We start from the raw sequence: 15902 nt of genomic DNA, 5'->3' as shown, positions 1-15902 counted from the left end.
GTAAAAAAAATTCGATTTAGTCAATTTAACAAATCATATTTTACAATTCAAACTTCATTTAAAATTCTTTTGAATCGAGTTGGTCAAATTTATGTTCATTTTTAATTATAAAAGTGAAGTATACGAATAGTTATTTTTATTTTCGGCTTGACTGAATTTGATCACCGATTTAAAATTTAAGTGCGTTTGATCATGTACGTTATCGATCCATTCGATTTTTCATTCGAATGTCTATTATTCGAATCAAGATTTTCATTCAAAGTTAAAGCAAAAGCACACGTAACAACGTCATTACTTGCTTGTCCAAATTCATTAGCAATCCCAGCAACATAAAGAACAATGAAATCAAAACAATCAGTACCGCCAGATCTATAACCATCACAATTTGCCAACTACATTCAAGCTCGAGCTGTCTCTCCACTCACGGCTGTGTTGCTTCTTTTATTTTGTGGAAAGTAGATGCCATTCGTCGTCATTCCTCCATCAACATTTATAAGCTGCCCTGTTACATATGAAGCCGCCGGTAGGCAGAGGAACGCCACCATCGCCGATACTTCCTCCGGCTCCCCTAGCCGCCCTATCGGTGTTCGACATATGGTTGTCTCTATTTTTTCTTTACGACCTTCAAAGGACTGCCAAAAGAAAAAGTACTGTATGATAGAAGTGAAATCATGATCATGCTAAATGCCGAGTCCTATGTGGGTAACCCAAACCATAAAAGATATTCGAGTTCGACTAAAAAAAAAATTAAACATAAGAATATTTGTACTCGATCTCGAATATAAATTATCGAGATTGAATTTGGATATAAGAATCGAGTTCGAAAAAAGTTTTACACGTTGAGCAAGTGGAGTTTTGATCACGGCAGGTGCAACAGTATTGACCCTGATATTATCTCCTGCCCAATCATATGCCAAGTATCTAGCAAGTTGGTCCAAGGCCCCTGCAACAAAATCAAACCATTCTTACCAGGTTAACATTTATACATATATAAAATACACGAACTGCAACACGATTATAACATCTCAAATACGATTATAACACGAATATATACATGGATAATCGAGTTCTGAAGCGAAATAATACCTTTGTTGGCTCCATATATAGGTGCAAGATATGCAGGCATGGTAGAAGCGATTGAAGAGATGAACACGATGCTTCCGGCTGCTGAAGCTTTCAAAAGAGGATAAGCTAGTACGCTGATGTTATAAGCCGATTCGAAGTTGGTACTCGTTAGGAACGCAACGTCTTCCGCTGTGTAATCCGACACCATTTTCAGTATGTTCGTTCCGACATTATTTATCTGCAGAATTTACATAGTGTTCATCGATATGTTTCGGTGTATCGTTTCGGATTTTGGTTCAGATTTGTAGTATATTTTTTTTACCAGGATGTTGAGCTTCCCATTGAACTCGGAGGAAACAGTGTTCAATAGGGATTCCCTTTGTGCTCCATCTGAAACATCACACACTGAACCTGTCACACGGAGACCTTTTGCTTTCCATTCGAGTAAGCAATCGTCAAGCTCGGATTCGGTTCGAGAGCATGTGTGTACGCTTGCTCCGAGTCCTGCTAATTCCTCCACAATTGCATGCCTGTTCGAATTGCAATAGTTGAGTTTATCATTGGACTTATACAAAATTATAAAATGATCATTAAATTTATTGAACTGTTACATAATGATCACGGCGAAATTATATTTGATAACTAAGTCAAGAGATTTACCCGATCCCTTTGGTTCCGCCGGTGACGAGTGCCGTCATGCCGTGAAGACTCCATCGACTGTCTTTGCTACCCACCATTTTCTTACCTCTCAGCTTTCTTTTCTTTGTTTCTGTGTTAAATATACACAGAGATAGAGACATAGATACGTTGTGTGGATGATATGGGGGAAACGGGGTTGACCTTCAACCATAAAAATCAAATCGTACTGCACATTGCTAATTCTGTGGCAATTAAAAAAGATGAGATAGATCGCGATCTACTTGAGATTGACTCGATAAGTACTCGACTAGAGTTCTTAATGAGCCGAAACGAACGACTTGATACTCGACTCGAAAATATCGTGAGCAACTCAAAAATATAATATATTAAGATTTTTTAAAAAAATAAACTATTAATATCATTAACATTTACGTGTGATTTTTTTTAAAAATGCATTATAAGGTTTAAATTCGAGTTTGAGTTTAAGGCTTTAATCGAGTTAAGTTTAAGATATTTTTTTCTTTTTCGAGCTTTTACGAGCTTCAGTTCATGATTTCAAGTTCAAATAATTTTTAAGCTCACGGGTTTTCGAGTCAAATCGAACAATGTTTGATCTTAGCTTCGAAAATCCTAATTACAGATTGCCAGTCCATCATGAAAATCTTAGTATTATTACCTTTGTCCTCGATCCATCTTGATCGCATTCTCTAGTTTCTTTTCTTTTTTAGTTCCAAAATTTGCGGGGCCATTACACATGTGAAGGAAAATGTTTTAAGTTTTCGGGGATCATTAAAGCAAATATCCAACTTTTTGAAACATTCAAGTAAGGGTGAATATTCAATCGAGTCGAATCAAATCAAAATATCTCGAATTAATCAAGTTGATGAGTCATAATTATCATTCAAATTTTATTTAGTTTTTTTTTCATGTCAAATTTATAAAATTCAAATCGAGTTGTTCTAGTTTCTGTTCAAATTTAGTTATAATTATATATAAAATTATGACATAAATTGATTCTAATATAACTAAATTCTCTAACTATATATATATATATATATATATATATTCCTCATATTGCCTAAAATTATAAAATATATTTAAAATTTATTTCTGAAAAGGTATTTTTCGAAATAAAAAATTGAGAGGATATAAAAGTTGAAAATTGAATTTACATAGATATCATATAGTGGCAGAGACTTTTGTGATTCAAATATGATAAAAATGAGCTTAAAAAGGTAAAATTAGAGGGTAAGAAGAATTATAGGTGAATATTCATTCAAATCGATTTAAATCAAATTAAAACAATTTAGTACTAATAGAATTGACTAGACATACTTTATCCTTCAAAATTTATCTGAAATCTTTTCCGAGTCGAGATTTCACTGAGTCGAATCGAGATGATTTTTCGAATCAAATTTTGTTTACCAATAAATCTAAGGCTTCCCCCGGCTCCTATCAAGATTGGCCATTGGAAATAATTATAAGCAGCAAATCTATAAGTTGTGGAGAACAATGGTAACATGCCAAAATTCTTTAGAAAAAAGATTAAATGCCAAGATTTAGTACCACAGTAGAAGTAAAATCTGTAAGATCTTATCTAAAAGTAGCATGACTTAGTTTTTTCTGCATACCCTTTTCTCAGTTTCCTTCATACTTTGGGTCAGCCATCACATAATGGTAAGCGATTACCAGCGCAAATATAAAAATTCCTAGAAAATTTGCAAGAAATCCCAGCTGTTCATCATCAATCATCTGCATCATCTCAAAAAAATCACCTCAAATCAGTAGCCAAAATCACAAAAATTACAATATCTATGTTATTTCGTGCGAGTATTATACATTACTCGTTATAAATATCGGATACACGAATATGTCCGATACGAGTATATTCATTTATTTATTTTTTTTGAAAACATGTTCATGTATCTAGAATATCATATCCCATAACCTTGTCTGAGTATGCTCCCAACCATATACTTTAGCAAGGGGTAAAGAATCACAGCAAACAAGCAAAAATGGAAATCAATAGCCAAATCACAAATATTGCCGATGAATCCCTCATCTCAAAGGAAGTTCCAAAGTTCCAAATGTCTAGAATATTCGATGTGAGTGTCCGATATAAGAATATACTCTATGTGTGAGTATCAAATACGTGTTCGATACAAATATTGCTGATGAATCCCTAATCTCAAGGGAAGTTTCGAAATTCCAAATGTCTACATTATTCTCTGTGTGTGTCAGATATAAGGATATACCCTTTGTATGAGTATCGAATACATGTTCAATACCTTGTCCAAACTTGAATCAAACATGGTAAAAAGAAATGAAATTCTAAGCAACATAGCAGAAATCTGTAAAGCAATGTTTTGCTAGAATTTGAAACACTGGATTTCATTTATGATATGAATTGTGAAAACACAATACACAGGCTTTGAAATTAAAATGAAAAAGAATAAAATATTTTCCTATATTACAACAAACGATGAATTTGAAACATAATCCGTTCAAACTCAAGATCCAGAGTCCATGCGATCATTTATCACCAGAAATCATTTAGCTTTCAGCTTATATAACTAAAATCGCTATAACGAACTATTCGAGAACCGGAAAACTGGAGTTTTCGAGCAGAAGAACCGAAATAACACGCAAAACAAAGAAACTAAATCTACTTCTGGACTGTGAATGAAAAAAATAAAACGATGATATGATTAAAGGTCGTGATATGTTGCGACGGTGATCAACGAGAGAATGAAACAAAGGTAAAAGAAAAGGAACGGAATGAATACGAAATGGTGTACCTTCACGAATCGAGGCAAAGCCAAAGAACCGAAGCAACGAGCAGATCTCTGAAAGAACGAGTAAAACAAGAAAGAAAACGAGTGTGGAAGAGCCCTATTTATTGACTTTGAAGACTTTGAATTGAACATTCAACGACGGCGTTTTAATCGACCAAAAAGGTAAAGAAACTGTTAAAATTTGTGGCTGCTGGGATTCGAGCCCAGGTCTCCACGGCCACAACGTGGAATTCTTACCACTAAACTACAGCCACAAGTTGTTTCTTGTAAGTTAGTAGTCTTAATATATAATTAAAGTCACTTTTATATTTAAAGACCTTGTTCCTTCGTGAGCAGTTTGAATTCGAATCGGTCAAAGTTTGGTAAAAACTTGATTTGGGTTGACTCGAACTCGAGACCTTAACGAGTTGAGTCGAGCAAAGTCCAACTCGACTCGATAAGTTCGCAAACAATTCTTTTATTTTTTATATATAATTTTGTAGTAGTTATCTTAAAAGATTATTTCATACACTAAAAAATCAAACTTTATTTATTATTTTAATGTATTTGTGGATTGTTACTTTTGGAGTTTAGACTTTAAAATTATTTCATACACTCTTTTAATAAAATTTTTGGTTAAATTTATTAATTTACGTTTATATTAAGTTCTATATAGTATTAGTAGATTTTACCTATAGTTAAGAAAATAATGTAAAAAATTTCGGTGAGCTTAACGAACAACGAGACGAGCAATGAGTATCGAACTTAACAAATAACCAGGGGCGTGGCTGAGGGTGTTCAAAGTGCGCGATGGCGTAGGGCCCCAAAAAATAGGGGCCCCAAAATAGAGTATATCTATCAGTTGTTGCCATTAAGAAGCATAAAAATAGGGGGCCCGAAATCGAGTATATCTATCAGTTGTTGCCATTAAGAAGCATAAAAATAGGGGCTTCGAAATTGAGTATATTTAGAAAATAGGGGCCTCTTTATAAGAATTTTCACAGGGCCTCCAACAACCTAGCCACGACCCTGCGAATAACAAGCTTAATGAGTAACAAGTTTTCTTAACGAGCATGAGCTTGGAACATAATGAATAGTCGATGATCATTTTGTAACTTTTAATAGTCGATTGTCTTAATAAAGCGACATTCTATAATTGAAGGATTATTTTGTAACTTTTAATAGTTAAAAGACTTAATAAAGCAGTATCCTATAGTTGGGGATCATTAGTGTACTTTACCCAAAAATAAATGACTGCAAAATGATAAGAGAGCAATAGTTCAACTGATCGAAAATTTCGCACAAATATCATCACAATCCACACTGTAATTTTACAAGAAAAGTCCTGGAAAAACACACCAATACAGACATGAACTTCAATAACCAGACAAGGAAACCTTGGAACAACACTCAACTCATTTTACAAGAAAGCATCATAAAAAGACACACAAATACATAAATGGATCATGAAGTTCCTGCATCTTCCCGCCTTATGTAAGAGGAATCCCAAGAATGAATCTGCAGTGAAGATGTTATACAATCCCAGTGAACAATGTAGTCGCATCCATTGTGTAAACACTCAAGAGACAGATCAAGGCAAGGTTGATGACACATATGACATGTAGAGATACTGCGGGTGAAAGTGACTGAGTGTGGATGATTCCTCAATCTATAGGAACCCCCCAGCTTCATAAATGTGTACTCCTTCACGGCGCACTGGCGATGAGCGGAAGTTCTACACATTGCACAGTGGTAAAACGACTGGTTCGTATATTCTTTACGCCTTTCGCATACGTCGCAGTAGTTGTATTTCGAATAAAGATTATCCTCGTGATAGGTGAGGATGAGAGGATGATCATCGCACCTGTGTAAAATATTGTTGGGAAGCCTGAGGCACTTCCAATCCACAGCGAAATTACAATCTCTGCATGTAAATGCGCCATCTAACTGATCTCCACATCCACTGCACAGCCCTCTTTTGGATTCGTAATAGGAAAGGCGGTGTTCGTGCCCTGGCAATGTGGGAGTATCAGAAACTAGAGCACATGCAAGGCAGAAATAAGAATAATCTTCATCACACATTCTGCATTTGTAGGCAAAGCCAGAATAGAACTGATACCGGCATTGTCGACACCGAAAAACACGACCTGCTAAAGTCAAGATAAGGGGACGTTGGTGAAAATGAAACCAAAGGTACTTCTTCAACGGTGATTCGGCGCACGATCTATGAAAATAGAAATCACATTGTGAACAATAGTAAAATGAAGTTGAGATGGATGAAATGCAACCGTCACAAACTTTATCACCCTCGGAATCATCGCTCAAAACCAAGTTATGCTGATGTCTTGTATGTTTTATCTCCGAAGCTACTGCAGTGTCCTCTCCAAGTTCAGTCTCCTTGATAACAACAAAGGCTGACTTAGCTTTAAGTTGCTCATCTGCGTCTTCCGACTCATCAAAGCTGAACCAACTATATTGTTTTGCACAATTCGCATGGACTATATAATCGCATTCATCGCAACAATAAACCCCATGCTCAGCATTTACCTCTTCAGGGCAAGCTTCGCATTTCCGTGTTTTAATCTCATGTTGCCCAAGGACGAAGGTGTGGGAAAGCCGATGGCGATGTCGTGGAAACCTGAGGATGCGTGGCAGTGAAATGCAACCTTTGTGGACTGTAAGACTGCATTTAGAACAAGTATAAGAAGCACATATCCCCTCTGTGCCGCATGCATCGCAAATGAATGGGACTCGCTTCCAAAACAAGGTGAATGGGTGTTCATGGATTTCACCTTTCACAATAGCTGGTGGGGTTGCGCAATTAACATGAAGCGAAATCTTGCACGTGGAACAAGAATAAACAAATCCTTGATCTTGGGTTTTTTGACAGATTTTACAGGGGAGAGATTCTGAATTGGATTGCAGAAAGAGAGGATGGTTGCGGTGGCAAAGGTGGTTGATTTTCGTTGGTAGCTCAATACATGATATATGAACCGCAAATTTGCAAGGTGAACAACAATAAACAAATCTCAGGCCTCGGATACTTCGGCATATTTGACAAGGGAGATATTCAGTATTGAACTGCAAAATTAGAGAATGTTGGGTATGGAGAAAATGGTTGATTTCAAGAGGCAAATCAAGGCATTTCTTATGGAGGAGAATTCCATTTCCAAGATCAAAGTATGCAGAATCCAATGACCACTTGCTACATGCACAACACAGAGCATCATTCGCCTTTTCTGGAAAGTTTTCAACGGAGACCAATGCATCTTTCTGGGGAACATCTTCAAGCATTCCAAAACCCTTTTCAGCAATGCTTTTGGAAAGCAATGCACATTTGATATGAAGGTCAAGTACACGATTACGATAAGCAAACTTGTCCAATATTTTTTCACAAAGACCACAGAAAGATCTATATGGTAGACTTACACGAAGTTGAAGGCTGTGTTCTCGATGAAGAGGGTGATTCACCTTAGCTGGAGCCTCGGCGCACATCTTGTCAAGGCAAAACCCGCAGTCGGCACAGCTGAAGCTGGGTCCAGAAATCAGCTCCCCACATGCCGAGCAGTAAGCCTTCTCACTTTCAGGGCTCTTCTTTTCGACGAACACAAGTGGATGTCTGTGGCTGAAATGTTGAAGCGCCATAACTCCGTTTTCTCTCTCGTTTTTATGAAAGTTTTGTGGTGTTAATTAGCAGCAGAATGATGTGCAAGTTTGAAGCCATATGATTCGAAATTTATACTACATTGGATGAGCTTGATGTGGAAATGGGATATTTGTATGCTTTACTTCTTTTCAAAGAAAAATAAATAAAGACCAAAGACCATCTTTATTTAATTGATGGAAATGCTCTCATAATTTGTATATTCTTTACTACATCTTCATGCATAACGAGATTTTATATAAAGTAGAAAACAGTCGTACTATTAATATCTTGAAATTGATACATTTTTATTTAAATAACTAATTAAACATAAGCTATTCTTAAAGAAAATAAAGTAAGATTCTTGTAATATTTCTTTGGGTAAACTACACGGGTGACCACTCGACAGTGGTTAAAAATCATTTTGACCATCGATGTTTCAATTTGATCAAACAGATCTTCCAACTATATAAATGGTTCAACCAAGCCAATGGCCGTTAACTTTTAACGGTGGAGGTGACGTGGCAGTTAAAATTTAACCGAGAGAATGACTCCTCAATTAACATTTTGGTATAATTATATACTTGGCCCTTGATACTTACACAAGATGCCAATTTGATCCTAATTTTAGTTAAATTCAATAAATTTAATCGTCTAATTAAATAGTGAGACATGTCAATCTCTAACTGGAAGGCTAATTTTATTTTTTATTTTTATTTTTGTTGGAGCTTATTAAATATATTATAATTTTATTTCAATGTAAAAATATATTTTATATTTATCATCACTTAAAATATTCAAAATATGTTTTAAGTTAAGATTTTTAAATAAGATAAGAATAAAATATATTTTTAATTTAAAATAAGAATAGAATATATTTTTAAGTGAAGATAAGAATAAAATATATTTTTATATTAAATTAATAATAAAATATTTAAATATATTTTTAAGTTAAAATATTTTAAATAATATTATTTTAAGTGATGATAAAGATAAAATATATATTTTTACATTAAAATAAAATAATATATATTTAATAAGCTAAAAAAAGATATATAAAATATTATTAATTTTGAAATCATTTACATACTATAATACAATACATATATATATTTGTTGTCCATAACATATTAGATTGCTTCATTGTTTCAGTGGTTTGGTTGTTGCTATGCCACCGAATGGTCCTGGGTTCAATTCCTCTTAACCTTTTTTCCTTTTTTTTGTAGCGTTGATTTTTTACTTCCAAGAGTCGCCCTTTGATTGGAGGAAAATAAATCTAATAAATTAAAGTAAATTTAGCTTCCAATTATAAACTGACACTTGTCACAATTTATTAGAGAATTAAATTTATTGAATTTAATTAAAATTAGGATCAAATTGACATTTTACGTAAGTAACAATGATCAAATATATAATTATACCAAAAAGTTAACTGATGAGTCATTCCCTCGGTTAAATTTTTACTCTCATGTCACCTCCACAGTTAAAAGTTAACGGTATGTGGTTTAATTAAACCATTTAAATAGTTGGTTGGTCTGTTTGATCAAATTAAAACATCGATGGTCAAAATAATTTTGACCATAATTGAGTGGTCACCCGTATAATTTACCCTATTTCTTTTTAACTTTCCTTTTCTTTACATTTCAAAAACAAGACATTGTAATTTTTTTTCTTTTTTTCTTTTTTCTTTTACAAAGTAAATTCTATCTTGAGGGTTGAGAAGAGTATGGTAGAAGATGATACAAATATTCAAACTTTCGTACACCTATTAAACATCATTTTTAAAAGTAATTATATACGAATTTAAAGAATGATTTCAATGGCGTATGTCGATATATTCTTTATCGGTGACCCAAACTAGAGTAATATTATTTGTAAAATATGCATAAATCTATTCAATAAAATGAAGAAAAAAAAAGACATATACTCTAATAGAACCATAATAGAAAATAGGGATGGGTACAATACTCTAATTTCGATGTAAGGATCGAGTTTTTAAAAAAAAAATTAGATTCGAGTCTGAGCTTTTAGATTATGAGTTAGGATCCGGTCAAGTTCGGGTTAAGATAATATATATATATTGTTGGGTTGAGTCAAGTCAAGTGTGAGATTTTATCTCAAAAAACAAGTTGGATTTTGGGTCGGGTGAAAATACTCTAAACCCGAGTCCGATCGAGTTTCGAATAAATGGTGGATATTATCTCAAAAGAAATACAAATGGCAAATATATTTGACGAATAGTGTATATATGTGTCAAATTTCTATAATTTTTAATTGCAATTACCATTTTATTATTAAAAAAGAACATCTTCATAAATGCATTATACACAAATACACTTTTAATTATTTAAATAAATAGACTCAATTCAATTTTTTTTATTAATTTAATAATTGAAAAATGAGTGTGCTCCATAAGTTTCTTGCCTTTAGAAAATGTATTCTTTTAGAATTTATAATCTTTTTGAGTAAGAAAAAAAGCAAAAGATAAATATAACTTTTATTTTTTAATTTAAGCATCTTAAGATTTTTTTTCCTTCAATCTCGAGGCTTATAACCTTTACAGGTAAAAGATAGAAAAGAAAAAGAAAAAAAAAATGCTATCATAATTTATAAATTATTTACTTTCCTTTTCATGCATAACAAGATTTTATATAAAATAAGAAATATAAGATTATGCTTTGGATTGTTATTTTTCATCACTCTTTTGCCTAGTATTTCATTTATATTTAATTTTTTAACTATATTAAATTGATAGGAAAATTAGGTTTTTTTTAGCCCAATAATGATGGCAAGTATATTTATTAGCCAAATAAGGTAGTTCAAAGTTTATTTTGGGACTTACAGCATTTAGTACAGTGAAGGATGAACTAGTCATGTGGAGGTGACGAGTTTCGAATTTTTTTTTAATTCAAACTCATCATGTGGGCATGACGATTGACAAGTTCCGAAAAATTATAATTTTTTATTAAAATTTGTCACATCCAGGTAACAAATTCTAAGAGAAAATATATTTTATTGGAACTCTTCATGCCCACATGATGAGTTTTAAGACACTATAATAAATGTCATAGATTGGTAATTAATTTTTTAGTCACCCTAAAAACCTAAATAATTATTACACGAGCATTAAATGCATGATTTTGCTAGAACATTATCCTATTAATATAAGTTCATTAAACTACATTATTTTTTATTTAATTCATCATTTTCAGGTTAATTTAATTGATTATTATTTAATAAATTAATTAAAATATAATTACTATAATATCTTAAACTAGCATGGAAATTATCTTGAATATATACAAGAGCATTAAATTAATTTTTTAATAGTCTAAGGTAGCATTAAACTAGTATTTGTGTTAGCTCTTACAAAAAAACAATCAAAATATGTCAAGAGGGGGTAAATTGGCCTTTTAAAAATTTTGGTAAAAGCAATCGAAAAATAAAAAACTTTGTACAACAATTTAGAGTGGTTCGACTTCTAAACTAAGTCTACATCCACTACCTTTATCTATCCACACTAAGGATTTCTCAAATCCATTAGATTTGCAAACCTTTAAGGATATGGTGTAACCTTACAAAGACATACAAGGTTTATGCCCCAAAACCTTGCTTACACACTCTCCTAAAGAGAAATTACAAATTTAGCCAACAAAAGAAAAACCTCACAAAGGCAAATGTGTTTGTACAAATTAACAATGCAGCTCACAAGTGTGTTACAAAAGATTTGGCAATGCCTTAGTGATCTCGAGACTGACAGTGAAATTGGAAAAAAATAAGTGTTTTGAGCCTTAAAATAATGTTTATAAAATGTGGATTAACACAAAAACACTTGGGATTATTTTTCACACTTAAAAATATTTTAAAATTGTTTATAACAAATTGTTTATAAAAATTGTGGAATGCAAATTTTAACAACTTAAAACATTAAAAATAATCATATTATATCAAAATCAAAACTTAGTTCAACAATCTTTTTTTTATATAACAAAACCCTTTGTGTAAATTTGCTTTAAAATGATTTTTCATAATTTGTGAAAAATAAAATCTCCCCCTTATAAAAATAATTTTTAACTAAATGATTTTTGGCTAGCAAATTTACACTTACACATATTTCTCCCCCTTTTTGTTATAGCAAAATCAAATTAAGCTTCAAAAGAGAAAATATGTTAGTGTAATAGGTAACTCAAATATTCAACATAAAATATTCCAAAGTCAAATCATGCTTAACATAAAATAATCAAGTTCTAAAGAATAATATCAACATGAAAGATTTAGCGAAAAGAAAAGATCAAATTATGCTTAACAAGTTCATAAGATCAACATCAATAGTTCAAATCCATAAAGTACCAACATATGAAAGTATAAAACAGAAGATAACATAGAGTTCCAAAATAAGTCGTAAAGTGCATAAATCCAAAACAAAATGTCCTAAAATATCATAAAAATGCATATTCTTCTGGAGGTGGCAAAGGAGAGGGAAGCATCAAGTGATGACGTATCAAGCGAACGCCATTCTCAAGCACGTCCAAGCGATGATCCATGGAAGACTCAAACGAGTCCCAATAATGATCAATAGTAGCTATATGAGCACTTATATTTTTTGAAGTTTTGAATCATATAATCATACATGGTCTTCATCGATATATCCCCTTGAGGTGGGGGCACCGGTTTCTCTTCCATTGTGTTCTCTTCCTCTTCGATGTCGTCCAAGTTTCTTCTAAAAGGATGCCACTCACTGATCATGTCATCAAAGTCCTAATTGCCTTGTGGGTCGATTTAAGATCGATGACACAAACGAGGGGAATAAGAGGGCCAAGGGCGGTAGACACTCTAAGTTTATCTCTAAATTTGTAGCTAAGAATACAAGCATAGGGAAGTGTTTTAGTGCAATTGTCCCCTTTATGATCAACAACATCAACAAGGACTAAAAATATTATCTTGGCAAAGTTAGGACGGATGTTATTCTTAATGTGATAAAACCACCAATAGTAGTAAAAGCACATATGAGTAGCTTTACCACGGGAAGGGCGGAAGAACCAAGTGATGAGGAGTAACAAGAGATATTCTGGGAAATCAAGATGAGTAGGACTATCATTGGGGAACCACTTCATTGGAACAAAAGAATTTTCATTAAAATTATCATTACCATATACAACAAACTTGTTTATTTGTGGCATCTAAAATATTGTCGCTAAAACATATATTTATGTCACTATTTATATTCTGAAATCAAGACTCGAATTTCGATGTAAGGATCGAGTTTAAAAAAAATCAGATTCGGATAAGAGCTTTTAGATTATATGTTCGGGTTAAGATGAAAAATATCTGACATGACTCAACCTAAGAAATACTATAATTATACCTTATATATTTAAGAATAATTAAAATAATATATTTCTATATATTATTTTTTCAATTAGATCCATATTTTATCAAATAAAATTTAGATTATATTTATATATATATACCCTTATATATTGTTGGGTTGAGTCAAGTGTGAAATTTTATCTCAAAAAATAATTTGAATTTCGGGTCGGGTGAAAATACTCTAAACCCGAGTTCGATCGAATTTCGAATAAATGGGGGATATTATCTCAAAAGAAATACAAATGGAAAATATATTTGACAAATAGTGTATATATGTCAAATTTCTATAATTTTTAATTGCAATTAGCCATTATGAATTGAGTTAATTACCCATTCATACATGAAATATAAAATTTTCAGTTTCATACATAATATTTTAAAATTCTCGATTTCATACATGGTGTTTTCTTCCGTTAACGGGTTCACCCACTTTCGTCATGAAAAGTGACATGGAACCCTTTGACCACTGACAAAAATGACACATGTTACTTTATAAAAATATATTTAATTTTTTTTATTTTAAAAAAAACTCATTTCCTCCTTATTTTGACAAAATAATATAACACATACTTACATAAGTATGTTCTATGTTTTTTTGTCAAAATAAGGGGGAAATGAGTTATATTTAAAAAAAAATTAAAGTGTCACATATCATTTTATCAATGGTCACAAGGTTTCACGTAGGCGGGTAGATACGAAAATATTAGGTGGGTATAAGGATGGGTAGGTGGTGGGTAGGTGGTGGGTAGGTGGTAGATACGAAAATATTAGGTGGGTATAAGGATGGGAGAAGTGGTATTCGCACCCACCCCGCTCGTTTGCCATCCCTATTTACTGATGATATCTATTTTAAAATTTTATTTTTATCCTTTCCGTTCAAAAATTTATGTTATTTTTTTTGTTGTTGTGAAGAATCTTATGTTATTGATATATGTGTATTCATACTAAAAATATATATATTTCTATTTCTATCAATGAGTTTAATGAGTGGTTTCAGTGACATCGAATGGTATGTAGGTGTGCATGGTTTGTAGAGTATTCAAAATATTATTCGCTGGAGCACGAATATAGTAATGTCAAAAATTATAACAAAAGAATCTAGATTTAATAAAATAAATTTATAAAATTTGAAAGGCGAAAGTCAGAAACTATATTAAAAAAATCTATATTAAATTATTAATTTCGAAGGAAATCTAAATACAAGTCGAAAATACACTTAAATGTTAATGTATTTAAGTCATATTTCTATATTTTTATTGCAATTAATATTTTATTGCAGCAAAATGAATATTTTTAAATAATAATATGTCAATAATTTATATTTATGAACAAATATCATATGTTATTAGTAGAATATTTTTAACAATATCAAAAAGTGACAAACAGAAGGAATAAAGGCTACGAAATAAAAGCAGCATAAATTAATTATTATAAGATGTTGTGTGCTCAGAAACAAGCCGACCTTTCAATTGTTCTTTCATCAACTAAATTGTAAGTAATATATATATATATATATATATATATATATATATATATATATATATATATATATATATATATATATATATATATATATATATATATATATGGAACATGTTAATTGGAAAAACATTGGTGACAACAACATTGCTTTCCTTTGATACTTTAGCTTGGTGGTGGGGAAGGGGATTTGTCGTATTACATTTATCATAGTAAAACCTATGATCAATTATGGTTAAAAAATGAAGATTTGTATATAAATATTAAATTCTGAATAATTTCGAGTGATCATACTTCAACTAATCATATTTGATCTTTCAATACATTAATGAGAAAATCTTACTAATCGTCATATCTCATCTCAACTATTATATCTCGTCTAGCATGATTTAAAACACACCATAATGTCACCTTACTAAGATCTAAGCTTTAAATTCATTTGTACATTTACCTTTGACGCACGAGTAGCAAAGACAGATGATTAAGGACGGAGTCAAGATATCAGCTTAAGAGAGATAAAGTGTAATTAATAATTAAAAAAACAAGAAATAAAATTAAAATAAACTAAAATTTAAAAATTTAAGTATATATTTATCTCCAATGTTTTGATTACATGATTACATGAATATAAGCATAGTTTTAACTATGTTACTATGTGAACGTGCATTGTTTATATTTTATGCTATATGATATTGACCTATGTGATTACATGAAAAAGGTGATATAAGCTATGTGGCATTGACCTATGTGATATGAAAATGTGAAATAAGCTATGTGACAATGAGCTATGTGATTATATGTCTATGTGATATAAGCTATGTGAAATGTGTAAATGGTAAAACCCATAAGTATGTGATATGAGAGCTAAAGGTATAATTGGCATGCCGAGAGTTGAGGGTTCTACGCAGTCCTTCGGGACAATTCTACGTGGT

The 15902-nt window shown here is 31.8% G+C and overlaps 3 protein-coding genes and 1 non-coding gene across 4 annotated transcripts; all 4 read right to left on the bottom strand.

The window, feature by feature from the left end:
* Nucleotides 1-262: 262 nt before the first annotated feature.
* Nucleotides 263-1867, bottom strand: LOC120151862 (tropinone reductase homolog At5g06060-like). Its single transcript, XM_039164186.1, has 5 exons — nucleotides 1726-1867; nucleotides 1388-1595; nucleotides 1087-1303; nucleotides 837-943; nucleotides 263-632 (listed from the first exon to the last, which is right to left on the bottom strand). The coding sequence occupies exons 1-5, from the start codon at nucleotides 1863-1865 to the stop codon at nucleotides 399-401; spliced, it is 906 nt and encodes a 301-aa protein (XP_039020117.1). The 5' UTR covers nucleotides 1866-1867; the 3' UTR covers nucleotides 263-398.
* A 1309-nt stretch (nucleotides 1868-3176) lies between these two features.
* On the bottom strand, nucleotides 3177-4574 carry LOC120151863 (dolichyl-diphosphooligosaccharide--protein glycosyltransferase subunit 4A-like). The gene is made up of 2 exons (XM_039164187.1): nucleotides 4503-4574; nucleotides 3177-3456 (listed from the first exon to the last, which is right to left on the bottom strand). Exon 2 carries the CDS (start codon nucleotides 3454-3456, stop codon nucleotides 3343-3345), a length of 114 nt encoding a protein of 37 aa, XP_039020118.1. The 5' UTR covers nucleotides 4503-4574; the 3' UTR covers nucleotides 3177-3342.
* Nucleotides 4575-4681: 107 nt separating this feature from the next.
* On the bottom strand, nucleotides 4682-4753 carry TRNAH-GUG. Its single transcript has one exon. It is a non-coding gene; the product is annotated as a tRNA-His (tRNA).
* A 1189-nt stretch (nucleotides 4754-5942) lies between these two features.
* Nucleotides 5943-8123, bottom strand: LOC120151811. The gene has a single exon (XM_039164159.1). The coding sequence runs from the start codon at nucleotides 8121-8123 to the stop codon at nucleotides 5943-5945; it is 2181 nt and encodes a 726-aa protein (XP_039020090.1).
* Nucleotides 8124-15902: the final 7779 nt, after the last annotated feature.

Source organism: Hibiscus syriacus, unplaced genomic scaffold (genome assembly GCF_006381635.1).
Source record: "Hibiscus syriacus cultivar Baekdansim isolate YM2019G1 unplaced genomic scaffold, ASM638163v2 tig00111069_pilon, whole genome shotgun sequence".
In the NCBI taxonomy this organism is placed as follows: Eukaryota; Viridiplantae; Streptophyta; class Magnoliopsida; order Malvales; family Malvaceae; genus Hibiscus; species Hibiscus syriacus.
Note: the sequence above shows the minus strand (reverse complement) of the source record. Positions and strands in the feature narration are given on the sequence as shown.

Excerpts from the sequence above, each read along its gene's own strand:
- LOC120151862 (XM_039164186.1), bottom strand. The coding sequence starts at position 1,865 with ATGTCTCTATCTCTGTGTATATTTAACACAGAAACAAAGAAAAGAAAG. Across the intron at positions 944-1,086 it reads TATATATGGAGCCAACAAAG|GGGCCTTGGACCAACTTGCT; the intron begins GTATTATTTCGC and ends ATTTTGTTGCAG. Across the intron at positions 633-836 it reads AAACTCCACTTGCTCAACGT|TCCTTTGAAGGTCGTAAAGA; the intron begins GTAAAACTTTTT and ends TTCTTTTGGCAG.
- LOC120151811 (XM_039164159.1), bottom strand. The coding sequence starts at position 8,123 with ATGGCGCTTCAACATTTCAGCCACAGACATCCACTTGTGTTCGTCGAA.
- LOC120151863 (XM_039164187.1), bottom strand. The coding sequence starts at position 3,456 with ATGATTGATGATGAACAGCTGGGATTTCTTGCAAATTTTCTAGGAATT.